Source organism: Candoia aspera, chromosome 2 (genome assembly GCF_035149785.1).
Source record: "Candoia aspera isolate rCanAsp1 chromosome 2, rCanAsp1.hap2, whole genome shotgun sequence".
In the NCBI taxonomy this organism is placed as follows: domain Eukaryota; kingdom Metazoa; phylum Chordata; class Lepidosauria; order Squamata; family Boidae; genus Candoia; species Candoia aspera.
In genome coordinates, this window is record NC_086154.1 from 163,881,189 (window position 1) to 163,894,220 (window position 13,032).

The 13,032-nt window shown below is 40.6% G+C and overlaps 2 protein-coding genes and 1 non-coding gene across 4 annotated transcripts in view; all 3 read left to right on the forward strand.

Annotated features, from left to right (window-relative positions):
• Nucleotides 1-13,032, forward strand: part of NOP2 (NOP2 nucleolar protein) — a 102,473-nt gene that overhangs the window by 62,932 nt on the left and 26,509 nt on the right. The window lies entirely within an intron of this gene.
• The window catches only part of CHD4 (chromodomain helicase DNA binding protein 4), a 30,069-nt gene that overhangs the window by 15,331 nt on the left and 1,706 nt on the right, over nt 1-13,032 (forward strand). The window contains exons 21-39 of one of the 2 annotated variants that reach the window (XR_010067296.1): nt 303-434; nt 559-676; nt 868-992; nt 1,157-1,394; nt 1,488-1,660; nt 1,839-2,019; nt 2,106-2,192; nt 2,570-2,658; nt 3,492-3,625; nt 3,928-4,072; nt 4,282-4,447; nt 4,748-4,866; nt 5,300-5,426; nt 5,584-5,661; nt 6,112-6,249; nt 6,340-6,448; nt 7,448-7,580; nt 8,408-8,603; nt 8,733-8,919. Coding sequence is in view for 1 of the 2 variants with exons in the window: in XM_063294691.1 (XP_063150761.1) it covers nt 303-434; nt 559-676; nt 868-992; nt 1,157-1,394; nt 1,488-1,660; nt 1,839-2,019; nt 2,106-2,192; nt 2,570-2,658; nt 3,492-3,625; nt 3,928-4,072; nt 4,282-4,447; nt 4,748-4,866; nt 5,300-5,426; nt 5,584-5,661; nt 6,112-6,249; nt 6,340-6,448; nt 7,448-7,580; nt 8,408-8,603 (2,488 nt within the window). In the remaining variant the exon portion in view is untranslated. The remainder of the gene's footprint in view (nt 1-302; nt 435-558; nt 677-867; nt 993-1,156; nt 1,395-1,487; nt 1,661-1,838; nt 2,020-2,105; nt 2,193-2,569; nt 2,659-3,491; nt 3,626-3,927; nt 4,073-4,281; nt 4,448-4,747; nt 4,867-5,299; nt 5,427-5,583; nt 5,662-6,111; nt 6,250-6,339; nt 6,449-7,447; nt 7,581-8,407; nt 8,604-8,732; nt 8,920-13,032) is intronic. The other variant, XM_063294691.1, reaches the window with a different exon arrangement.
• On the forward strand, nt 4,482-4,615 carry LOC134492613 (small Cajal body-specific RNA 11). The gene has a single exon (XR_010067489.1). It is a non-coding gene; the product is annotated as a small Cajal body-specific RNA 11 (non-coding RNA).

Below are 13,032 nucleotides of genomic sequence, written 5' to 3' on the forward strand. Positions count from 1 at the left end.
AAGTCAGTATTGACTCTCAGCAACCACATAGACCTCCTTGCTATGCTTGCTCTTGGATACAGCAATTGAGGGTCTTTCTGCAGGTAAGAGTACATGAATATGGCAGCTGCAGAAGTAGCGAGGACCACAAGTAATAAGCATTACTGGAGTGAGATAAGCAATAAAGAAATGGCATTGAAATAATACATACTGAGATCAGCTGTAGGATATTTATAATAAACCTGACCAAAACCAAGAAACTTGAAGAACAGCTTCTTATCTCTCTCTCTCTCTCTCTCTCTCACACACACACACACACACAGGAAGCACCAAAGATGCCTAATGGGATGTATGATGGTAGTGCCCTAATCCGAGCTTCTGGGAAGCTACTTCTGCTTCAGAAGATGTTAAAAAATCTCAAGGAAGGGGGCCACAGAGTACTGATATTCTCCCAGGTAACTGAAAGGAACAGTATCTTCCTCTGATTAGGAGTAGTTATGTGTCACAGAAGCTGTTCACTTTGTTAAAGGTTAGTGATATGTTTTGTACTGATTCAGTTTACTTCTTTGTACTTTTTAGATGACTAAAATGTTGGATCTACTGGAAGACTTTCTGGAACATGAAGGGTACAAATACGAGAGAATTGATGGTGGGATTACAGGAAATATGCGTCAGGAAGCTATTGATCGCTTCAATGGTATGAATATGGTGGCATGCCCAGCGAGTTTACTTACCTTAGCAGGAGCTGGAACTCTTTCCCTTGCATCTTCCTCCCCTCCACCAGCTAATGTCTCTAAAGATAGTCTGGGATTGGTTAGACAAACTCTGAAGGTGAAATGGATGTTCCAAACTCTTGATAACTGATGATCTCTCATCTCCTCTCTCTAGCTCCTGGCGCCCCACAGTTTTGTTTTTTACTTTCCACCAGAGCTGGAGGCCTTGGTATTAACCTTGCTACTGCAGACACAGTAATAATCTATGACTCTGACTGGAATCCACACAATGACATCCAGGTGAATTTGAATAGTAAGACAAAAATTTCCAAGATTGAATCTCGGAAAACAATGCATTTAGGGAGAATGCTGGATGAAATGGATGAAAACATGGTTTGTGGGAACACAAGCTGATTTAATGAATTTCTCAAAGCTTTTTTTTAATCTCCCTTTTTTCCTGTCAGGCCTTTAGTCGTGCTCATCGAATTGGGCAAAACAAGAAGGTGATGATTTATCGCTTTGTCACACGAGCCTCTGTAGAAGAGCGAATCACACAAGTGGCCAAGAAGAAAATGATGCTAACACATCTCGTAGTAAGACCAGGATTGGGCTCCAAGACTGGTTCTATGTCCAAACAAGAACTAGATGACATCCTTAAATTTGGTACTGAAGAGCTTTTCAAAGATGAAGCTACTGAGGGTGGTAAGAATCTGTGAAGTGTAACACAAAGTGAGTGATTTACTTCCTCTTCATTGCTATTACATTTTTTCATCTATTGAATGGTTCCTCTTCCAGGGGATAATAAGGAAGGTGAAGACAGCAGTGTCATCCATTATGATGATAAGGCAATTGAACGACTTCTGGATAGGAACCAGGATGAGACAGAGGATGCAGAACTTCAGGGCATGAATGAGTACCTGAGTTCCTTCAAAGTAGCCCAGTATGTGGTGCGTGAAGAAGAAATGGGGGTAAGTGTGAATTGATAGTTGCCTGATTTTTATTTTTCAAAGCGCTTCTTGAGAAAAGGTCCACCTTAAGTTGGCAGTTAAAAACCTCCTTCCTAGGAAACAGTGAAAACAGTGAGACATGCTTCTCTTATAAACATGAATAATATTGAGCTATCATTACCTTCTGATGTTGTGGTAGGAGGAAGAAGAGGTTGAACGCGAGATTATCAAGCAAGAAGAGTCAGTGGATCCAGACTATTGGGAAAAACTGCTTCGCCATCATTATGAGCAACAGCAGGAAGACTTGGCTAGGAATCTAGGCAAGGGCAAGCGCATTCGCAAGCAGGTCAACTACAATGATGGCTCACAGGAAGATAGAGGTGTGTGATAAACAAGTGAGAGTGAATATTTGAGTTTGGGGGTAGTCCTTTCCAGGGAATTTACGTGGCCTTTTTATTTTCCCCAGACTGGCAGGATGACCAATCAGATAATCAGTCCGATTATTCTGTGGCCTCTGAGGAAGGTGATGAAGATTTTGATGAGAGGTCGGAAGGTAAATTCTGACGCAGCTTCATGCACTTCGTTCTTGGAATTTGAGAAAATAGTAGAATGGCTAAAATCCCAGCAGCTGCTTTAACGTAGATGTTTGGGGTGGTTAGGAATGGGGATATCAGGTTTCTCAGTCCTGAAGCTCATTGGGTCATTTGCTATACTTTGGCCTAAAATATCTGAGGGTGAAGATAAAAAGGAGGGGCAGGGGAATATGCTGTATGCTCCCATCCTTGGAAGAAAAGCAGAGTATAAATTGAATTAAAGCATTAAATAGGGCATAAATTCTTCGTATGCTTTCCATTCTCTGTGTAGATGTATCACACTCTAGTCCCATGTCTTAAACGGTGCAGTTACTGAACTGCCCTTTTGTTTTGTCAGCTGCACGGCGACCTAGTCGTAAAGGCCTAAGGAATGACAAAGACAAGCCATTACCCCCACTCCTTGCCCGTGTGGGAGGAAACATAGAGGTAATGTATGTAACTATGAGAATTTTATAAAAAAGGATGGCACTAAAATCTGCTGAGAATAATAATAGTAATACAATCCTGCATGGGATGCTTGAACATGCCAATGTGTTACCATTGCATCTAAATCTTTTCTTTCCTGAATCTACTTCCTGTTTCGGCCAAGAATAAAAAGTCTTTTCAAATAGAAAAATACCTGACAATGGGTCTGACTCAATACCATAGGATAGCTCTTACTAGGGCAAGATTTGAGCAGCTAGATTCTATGGTCAAATACGGACGATTCCACCAAGTGCCTTACCTGGAGAGGACATGTGTTTGTGGAGCACCCGAAGTAGAAGACATTGCACATGTCCTATTGAACTGCCAAGTATATGCCCCAGCAAGGGCTCAGTGCCTCCAGACATTAATTGACAGAACCACATACTGGGACCGTAACAAAAGACTATGTTACTTCCTCCAGGGCACAAACACGTATGTGGTCAATAGAACTGTGAAGTTTATAGTTAGGGCTGTCCAACTGAGAACACATTTTATAGAACACATTGGGGTGGCATGTAACGGTGATGAGTTCACCTAAACACATAACTGTTTTTGTATCTTATTACTCATCTTATTATAAGCCTTTGCATTATCTTACACTTTCTTTAATCTTACTCTTTGATCTCTATTTCACCCTACTGTTTTTTATCATATCTTATACCTTAGTATATTTTACCTTACCTTATTGCATTTTATCTGTCTTACGTTACTATATTTTATTGTGGCTGATGCCCAATTTTTGGTATGGTCAATTGACTAATCAATAAAGTTACATATATTTCTTCCTGTTTCAGGTATTGGGCTTTAATGCTCGGCAGCGGAAGGCCTTCCTTAATGCCATCATGCGCTATGGGATGCCACCTCAGGATGCCTTCACCACCCAGTGGCTGGTCCGGGATCTCCGTGGCAAGTCGGAAAAGGAGTTCAAGTGAGTTTGTGCAAGAATGGAGAAATCTCTTTCAAAAGCTCAGAAGCAAGGAAATGCAGCGAAGCCAGCCAATTGTACTCCCATGGTGATAGGGAAGAGTAATAGTAGAATTCGACAAGTAGTGCCTGATGAGTGTACGTAGGAGCCAAGCTGATGTAGGTAGAATAGTGGAGCCTGCTGCTCAAGCACTTGCATATTAATTTCTTTGGCTGTTCCTGGGGAATAATTCTGATGTAATAGTGGTGCTGTTACGGAGTGGTTGTTACTATTATATAAAGGTTTCTCCCCTTTGCATTTGGCAGGGCCTATGTCTCTCTCTTCATGCGTCACTTGTGTGAACCAGGAGCAGATGGTGCAGAAACATTTGCTGATGGGGTCCCACGTGAGGGTTTGTCCCGACAACATGTTCTTACACGAATAGGGGTCATGTCTCTCATACGCAAGAAGGTGAGCTGTAGAATGCATTTTCCATCTGTCTAAAATAAAAGATAAAAGAAAATCTTTTAAGAGAGCTTATAATCCTTCATATATACATGATACACTGATTGGTGGGTCTTTTTGCTTCTACTTGCTCATTGGGGTTCAGAACCTTAGATAGTGATATTATTCGTTTGTTTTGGTTTTGAAAATACATTCTCTTATTTTTTCCACCTAAGGTACAAGAATTTGAACACGTGAATGGACGCTGGAGTATGCCAGAACTTGCAGAGATAGAGGAGAACAAAAAGCTTTTGCAGCCAAGTTCACCTTCCCCCAAAACCCCAACTCCTTCTACACCAGGGGATACTCAGCCTAATACTCCTGCGCCTGTTCCTCCTCTGGGTGAGAGCCTTGAGTTAATGCCTTTATGAAAGAGCAGTCCAGCCTTCAATTTCTGCTCCTCCTGCCAAAACTGTGGTAGAGAGCTTGGGGTGGACGTAGATAAAACACTCTTATATTAGGAGGGTTTCTTCAAGTGCTAAGCTGCCCTCAAAGGCACAAGAGAACATCCAGATGGAATATTTGTATCAGAATAAAGTTATTTCACAGGTTGGGTGATTATAGAGGTCAGGCATGGAGAAACATTGGTCTCTTATGAGAGAAAAAACTTCTGAAAAGCTGCTTTGCTTGTGCTGATCATAGAGGAGGGAGTGAAGGTAGAAGATGGAACCACTACCAAGGATCAAGTGGAGCCCACAGAACCTGAGAAGGAGACCAGTCCTGCAGTTGCTGCTTCTGCTGAAAATGAAGTTCCAGTTGAGGTGAATGTCTGCCAGGGTTTATTTAATATCATTAGAAATCAAGTTCCTCCTAATGTTATGTTGCCCAGTTTGGTCATAATCTCTCCATCTTTGAAGACGAAAAACTGCATCTTTACCTAGGATTGCACAGCTGTCCTTTGCAGCTGCAACATGATGTGGGAAAAGGCTTGTTTAATTTAAGAAGAGAACTTCTGCAAGTGTCCCTGCGTGCTCTGAAGCAATTTTCTGGCTTTGAATCCAAAGCTTTGCAGAACCCGATTAGAATAGCAAAATACACAGGTGTTCTTTATTGTATGCAATTAATAATTTAAAATATTAGGAAGAGAACTTTCTGCTGTTACCTAGACATGCTGTGAAATTTGTTAATGGGGACTGGTTTTACTTTCTTGCACTGTTACTGACTAAATATTTTTCTTACTCTACACCTATATAGCAGGCCCCCCCTTCAGCAGAGACCCACTCACAAGAGGTTAAATCTCCTGTAAATACTGCAGAAGCTGAAGAGAAGAAACCAGATGACCTTGAAGTGAAAGAGGAGCCAATGGAAACAGAAAGTAAAGGTATGGCTGTAGTTCCTAGATATGTGTCATACTCTTGAGATGAATGAAACTGCAGAGTGTGGGTGTTCTTGGCTAACAAGATTAACCTGGATTGAGGCTGAACAGTCTTGTGAGCAATATATAAGACACCCCATTATACAAATGTTTTCCTCTACAGCAGATACAGAGAAAGTGGAAGAGAAGATGCCTGCAGAGCCACCTGCGGAACCTCCCACTATTAATCTAGATGAGAAAGGTAAGAGTGCTATTTGTTGTATATTTAATCCACCCAATAAAATGGGTTTTCTAGGCAGAGACTAAGGCAGGGTTTCTCAACCAGGGTTCCATGGAAGCCTAGGGTTCCAAGAGAGGTTACTAGGGGTTCCCCAGGAGATCACGATTTATTTAAAAAATTATTTCAAATTTGGGCAACTTCATATTAAAGAAATGTTTTATTCTTTATTTTCAGTTTAAGAACAGTGTTGATGCATACATACAGGCATACCCAAGAAAGGAATATAATAGTTTTGTAACTTCTGGCTTATATTTGAGCCTGAACGTGCAGGGGTTCCCTGAGGCCTACAAAATATTCCAAGGGTTCCTCCAGGGTCAAAAGGTTGAGAAAGGCTGGGCTAGGGTATGTTTGGAATATTAAGATGGAGTCACTGGTGATTATGGTCTGATTAATTATTTGTTCTCTTTTCAGAAGAGAAGAAGGAAGATGAAAAGAAAGATATAGTGATGCTGCAAAATGGGGAAACACTTAAAGATCCTGCTGACGATCGGCACAAGAAAGCCATGAAACAACGGTTCATGTTCAACATTGCAGATGGAGGCTTCACTGGTACTAACTGGCAAAGAGAGTAACTGTTTTCTGGGAGCTTTTTTCTACTCAGTTGTGAAACACTTTTTTAATTTTTTTACTTCCTCGCAGAGTTGCATTCCTTGTGGCAAAATGAAGAGCGAGCAGCTACTGTTACCAAGAAAACATACGAGATCTGGCACCGGCGCCATGACTACTGGCTCTTGGCAGGAATCATAAAGTATCCTTCCTCTAGAATAGCCTTTCTCAACTTTTTGACCCTGGAGGAACCCTTGAAATATTTTTCAGGCCTCGGGGAACCCCTGCACATTCAGGCTCAAAGATAGGCCAGATGTTACAAAATGATTATATGCGTTTCGTGGGTAGGCCTGTAGATATGCACTAACAGTGTTCTTAAACTAAAAATAAAGAATGAAACTTATCTCTTTAATATGAAGTTGCCGGAATTTGAAATAATTTTTTAAATAAACCCTGATCTCCCAGGGAACCCCTAGTGACCTCTCGTGGAACCCTGGGGGTCCACAGAACCCTGGTTGAGGAACCCTGCACTAGAAGCTATGATAGATTTGATTGAGAATTTGACTTAGCTAAGGCAAAACGATATGATATAAAACAAGTCCGATATTTGCATTCATCTCTCTAACAAGAATAGATTCTGCACACTGCAGTCAGTACGTTTATATTTAGATGCGTTCTGTTTGTAACACAAATGTACAAGCCTTTTGCTTAATAGCTTCTGGTGGATTTTCAGAATGCCTGCTTTACTTCATACTACAATTGCTGCTGTTCTCACCAACTACTGGGGCTATTTTCTGCCCTGTGGCCCAGCATATTCTATTCTCATTAGGATCAAATAGATCTCCTTTTGCAGGGAGGCTCTGCTCTACCAAATTTTGCAGCAGTGGCTTTGCAGATGAAGTAATAAGGAAAGCAGATTAAGAGTGACCAAAGGAAGAGATTTGCCTGAAAGTCTTGCCTGTGGATATGAGGCTGTGGGCCTTGTTTCAAGGTTCAGTGCCTGACTTGCATCTTTGAAAAAAAGGTCTTTGCAGAGATCATATGTTTGAAGGTTATTTTGTTTCATTAAAAAATTGGTATCCTACTACAATGCCTGAGTTGAGGCTCAATCTCACTAGCCACTAATTCAGATAAAACTATCGTTGCTGCTGGTACACTGCATTTTCCAGGTTATATTTTTTCTGAGCTTTTCCAATTACAGTCATGGTTATGCTCGATGGCAAGATATCCAGAATGATCCCCGTTACGCCATCCTCAATGAACCTTTCAAGGGTGAAATGAATAGGGGTAACTTTCTAGAGATAAAGAACAAATTCTTGGCCAGAAGGTTTAAGGTGAGCATTTCTTCTTGGGATACAGTCTCTTTATAAATATGTCAAACTAACTGGTTAGGTTTTCTTTGAAAGCAAGTCAACTTTTTCTTCTTTTTTAGATTTTTTACAATTTTTAAAAAATTAAGAACAGGATGGATGAGGTGAAAGCATCCTTTCTTTCTTTGTTTGACGGGTAAGGGTAAGCTTTAAAGGCAAAATGAATGCCTCCTGACTTAATTTAAGGCATCCTTTTTGCCCCTTAAAGTTGTCATAACTCCTAAAAACTGAGGCCAATTTTTTCCCATTTTACGTGCAGTTTTAAGACAGTTTTTTTTTAATGTTCCTGGCTACGAGAATGGTGTGGCCTATATTGTAAAGCTTAATAGCACATTAATTCAGCTCACAATACATAGAACTTCAGAATTTCTGTCCTTCAAAATACTCTGTCAAGTTGCAGTTGTCATGGGAATGGATCTGTTCCAACTTTTTGATTTTGTTAGCAAGAGAAGAAGCCTTAGTTGCAATGTATTAATAGTAGAGAGAGCTGGTCGACCACATGTATTTATTACTGACTTAGTTTTATTTTAACAAATGGGAGTGGCTTTGTTTATGATCCTGACCTGGGTCACTTTGGGACAGCAGGACAAAGAATTAGCTGTGCATTTATTCCACATGGCCTTGCAATTAAGATTTTGCTAAGATCTTGCTAAGAGGGTTTTGAATATTTGTTTAGAACAACTGCACGTAGGTTGTACAAGACTTTATAAATTGAATGTAGTATATAGGAATTACAAGCAATATGCATAGATCCTATACAGAAAACTGAGTGTCAAAATCTCCTTTTACAGCTACTGGAACAAGCCCTAGTGATTGAAGAGCAACTGCGGAGAGCTGCATATCTAAACATGTCAGAAGACCCATCTCACCCCTCTATGGCTCTTAATACCCGTTTTGCTGAAGTGGAGTGCCTAGCTGAGAGCCACCAACATCTATCCAAGGAATCTATGGCTGGAAACAAACCAGCCAATGCAGTGCTTCACAAAGGTGAGGAGTGGGGAGGCATCACTTAAGGAGAGCAGGGTTGAATTGTGTGCCACTGGCCCCTCCCCCCCACTCCTTTGACACACGTTGTTCCATATACCTCTAAATATGTATCCTTTCCTTTTTCTCAAGGGAAGGAGGGCAGCTAGTACTGGGGAAAAGCCCCTCTTTCAGTTCAGGAAGGCAAACCAATTTTGAAATGAGGAGGAGGAGCTCCCCAAACAACTGGTGGTCTTACAAATCCAAAACAGCACAAAACAATATAAAACTTTGTTCCAGAAAGTAGACAGAGCAGAAGATGGGATGGATTTACTTCCAGGTTAGCCTTTGTGCAAACTTACCTAGTATTGGATCTATCGGGGAGTATTTCCCTTCAGCAGATAGGGCCCAAGAGAATGTATTTGGGCTGCATCTCAGGGGTGCCTTTCCTGCCCAGGCTACTTTTCTCAGTGTTTTAGATTTGGTGGGGAGGATACAGTGGTGGCACTTCATCGCAGCTACAGCCCAAAGGAGTTTTTACTGCCGAGCTTAGGATAACTCATTAGCCTTTTCCCAGAAGGGAACAAGAAGCTAATGGGTAAAAGTGAAAGCACCAACTTACTTATTTTGTAGTGGATCCAGGCAACTTGAATATTTCTTTTTCAAAGCACATTCTTGTATTTCAACAGTTTCCAAAAGAAGGAGTTCTTCCTTCCACAGGAGCAAAAGTGCTTATTTTCCCCACAATATTATGTCAGCAGAAATCAGGGAAGAACCTTCCCAGATTCCATTCTCAGTTCCTCCTCCTTTTCTTCCTCCTCTTACAGGTACAGGCATAAAGAACGTATAGAGCATGAGAGTGTTGCACCTCTCATACCTGCTATAGATCATGCTTCTGTTACTGCCTAAAAATATATTCGGTTTGTGTATAAAACCCTGGGTAGATTGCAAAGGAAGGAAATAACTTGTACAAAATTGACTGTCCCAAAAGTCAAGAGCTCTGTGATTAACCATTACCTCAAAGACACCACTGCTTTTATGAACGCTTTCAGATGTACTGATACAACACAATTCGAAGGCTAACCTATTCTGAAAATTATACTTCTGAGCTTTGCATGAAAGTAGAGAAACATAGGATATATACTATAGATACTCAAGTCATAGGAAATTCTAAATAATGTTCCTTTCTTGGATTGCAGACTCTTCAGGGACCTTCAGAAGTATGTAATAGATGATAAAATGTGTCTGTTGTACTCAGAAAAATACTTTTTCCAAACCTTGTTGCTTTTCTTAAGATGGCTAGAATTCCAGAAATGGACTGAAAGACCCAGATCTGATGGCTCCTTAGTATTCTGGAAAGAACTCTGTGTGAACCCTTTTAAATTTTCAAAATGTCTGCATAAATATGACCTACAACGTGATCTGTTCACCCAAGTCCTAAAACTAGGTAAGAGAACCCAATTAAACAAATGAGTGAAAAACATTATACTTGTTCGTTGATTTATTGAGGAAAATGATCCAGAGCTACCTATTTGTGTGTGGCACTAGGTGAACCTCTAGGATTATCAGTTCATTTGAAGGGGAAATTAGAGTCAGGTATTTCAATCAATGGGATGATAATCAGGTGTAAATGTGGGAGGTCCTGCCTTATTTAAAGAACAGAATTCTGGGTATTCACTATCAAAGTGAGATCTTCACAACACAGGTATGTGGAGGTCTGGTAGGGGTCAAACAAAGATTTCTGAGGACCTTCGAAAAACAGTTGTTGATGCTCACCAGTCTGGAAAAGGTCACAAAACTATTTCCAAAGAGTTTGGATTCATCAGTCCACTGTTAGGCAGATCATGTACAAATGGAGGCAATTCAACACCATTGTTAACCTTCCCAGGAGTGGTCGACTAACCAAGATCACACCAACAGCAAGTCATGTAATACTCCAGGAGGTCTCAAGCCCAAGGTATCATCTAAGGAATGAAAGGCCTCTCCTGCATTGGCAAATGTCAGTGTTCATGAGTCCACCATCAGGAGAACACTGAATAACAGTGGTGTGCATGGCAGGGTTGCAAGGAGAAAGCCACTGCTCTCCAAAAAGAACATTGCTGCCCATCTGCAGTTTGTGAAACACCACCTGGATAAGCCAGAAGGCTGTTGGAAGAATGTTCTGTGGATGGATAAGACAAAAATAGAACTTTGGGCTTCAATGAAAACCGTTAATGTTTGGCAAAAGGCAATCACTGCCTTCCAGCATAAGAACCTTAACCCATCTGTAAAACGTGGTGGCAGTATTATGGTTTGGGGCTGCTTTGCTGCCTATGGACCAGGATGGCTTGCCGTCGTTGATGGAACTATGAATTCTGAATTGTTATCAGCAAATTCTACAGGAAAACATCAGGATATCTGCCTGTGAAGTGAAGCGCAAGAGAAAGTGGGTCATGCAGCAAGGCAACGATCTGAAACACACAAGTCATATGACCAAAGTGGTTAAAGCAGAAGAAAGTTAATGTTTTGGAATGGACAAGTCAAAGTCCTGACCTTAATCCTACAGAAATGTTGTAGAAGGACCTGAAGCAGGCCGTTCATGCGAGGAAGCCCACCAACATCCCTGAGTTGCAGCTGTTCTGTAAGGAGGAATGGGCTAAAATTCCTCCAGGCCGATGTGCAGGACTGACCAACAGTTATAGGAAATACTGAGTTGCAGTTACTGCTGCCCAAGGGGGGCACGCCCATTACTGAAAGCAAAGGTTCACCTACTTTTGCCACACACAGATAGGTTTGCATCATTTTCCTCAATAAACAATGAACAAGTATAATGTTCTTGACTCATTTGTTTAACCGGGTTCTCTTTTTTTTTTAGGACTGTGGAGAACAGATCACTTTTTAGGTCACATTTATGCAGAAATACTGAAAATTCAAAAGGGTTCATAAACTTTAAAGCACTACTGTAGCCTGTTGCATCTTTCCCCAGCTTCCTGCAAGATTCTGCTAGTTAAAGCTCCTGAAACAAATACAAAAATCACCAATAAATAAGGGAATCAGTCTTAATCAGAAGTTATGTCACAGAATTTTCCAGAATGGTAAAGTACGTGTTTTAATTCATTATAACCAACATTCCCATTCTAGAAAGAAGAAATATTTTTTCTCATGCTTTAAAAAGGAACAGATAAAACACTAGGTAGAAAGTCTGTCAGCCATTATCCTTGCTAAATGCAAATTCTGCATACAGAAATTTGTGATTTTTTTTCTCAGTCTTATCTTTGATAACCTTCCTATCTAGAAGTATAAATTGCTATACTCTTTCACGTTTAAAAAAACCGTATTACCAATTTGTACCAATGCTCGACCAGGGCCATATTCAGTATTCTTTTTTTCCCTTGCAGGCAGATGGATACTCTGCTTATTGGTTCATCTTAGCGATAATTGCCAAAGACGTTACCACTATTTCTGATTACCTGCTTGAGCCATCTGTTTTTTCTCAGCCTAGGGGTTAACGTGTCTATGAATCAGGTTTTCCCACCAATAGACAAGCAAGTGGAAGCGTACTAGCAACACATTTTTAGTACTGTCCTTGCACCGGTGCTCAGCCAAGCTCCTGAGAGTAACTTCATGTATCTTATCTTTCTTCCCTAAGTAAAGTGGTATTATAGGTCTTTTTTCTGGGTCTGGCCCAGTTGAGCCTTAGGTCAAATGCATTATTATATTGTAGCCGTATGTGTCCTGATGGAAGCTGATTAAACTGCATTGGAAACGCTTGCTCAGTACAGTTGGAACATCAGAGTAACAATTACTACTTTCAAGTGCGTATTTTTGACCCTATCCTTGAATCCATGGACCTTTGCCATGGTAATGCCATGGAACTCACCACAGTTCTTGCCACCTTTTTTTACCAAAAATCTTCCTTAGCTTTGAGGCAAGATACAGAAAAAAGACAGGCAACACACACAATCAGATCTGATTTGTTCCTTCCATTGCTTTTATCCCAAAGATTATCCAGAAAATAGATCAACAGTGGACATAATAATCCGTAGCAATTCAGAGTGGTGGAAGGATCCATAGCACTTAAATACACTTAGTCTATTGGCAACTAATTTCTGCTTTTAATTCTCCCAAGATCAAAACTCAAAAGATCAGCAACCAGCTATTTGGAAAACATGGTAGGAAATTATCAGTTCTCATGGATTATTTTAAGAAAGTCACTTCAGTTATCTTTTGAACATTCATGTGGGCAAAGCCTTCATTGGTTAGCATCCGCTGTTTATTTAAAAAATTGCTATTGCTGTAGCTGTCCTATTGTAACTTTAGTTTCAATAAATCCAGGGAATTTAGCTTCTGCATCTTCCCTGTTTACCTTGAGACCCTTTTCCTGCTCATTTCTCTGCCTGGTGTTGACTTCAGAGCTTTAGTTAGGTTTCCATCTGAACTCTGAAAAGGCTCCCTCTTTGAAAATTTGGACTTC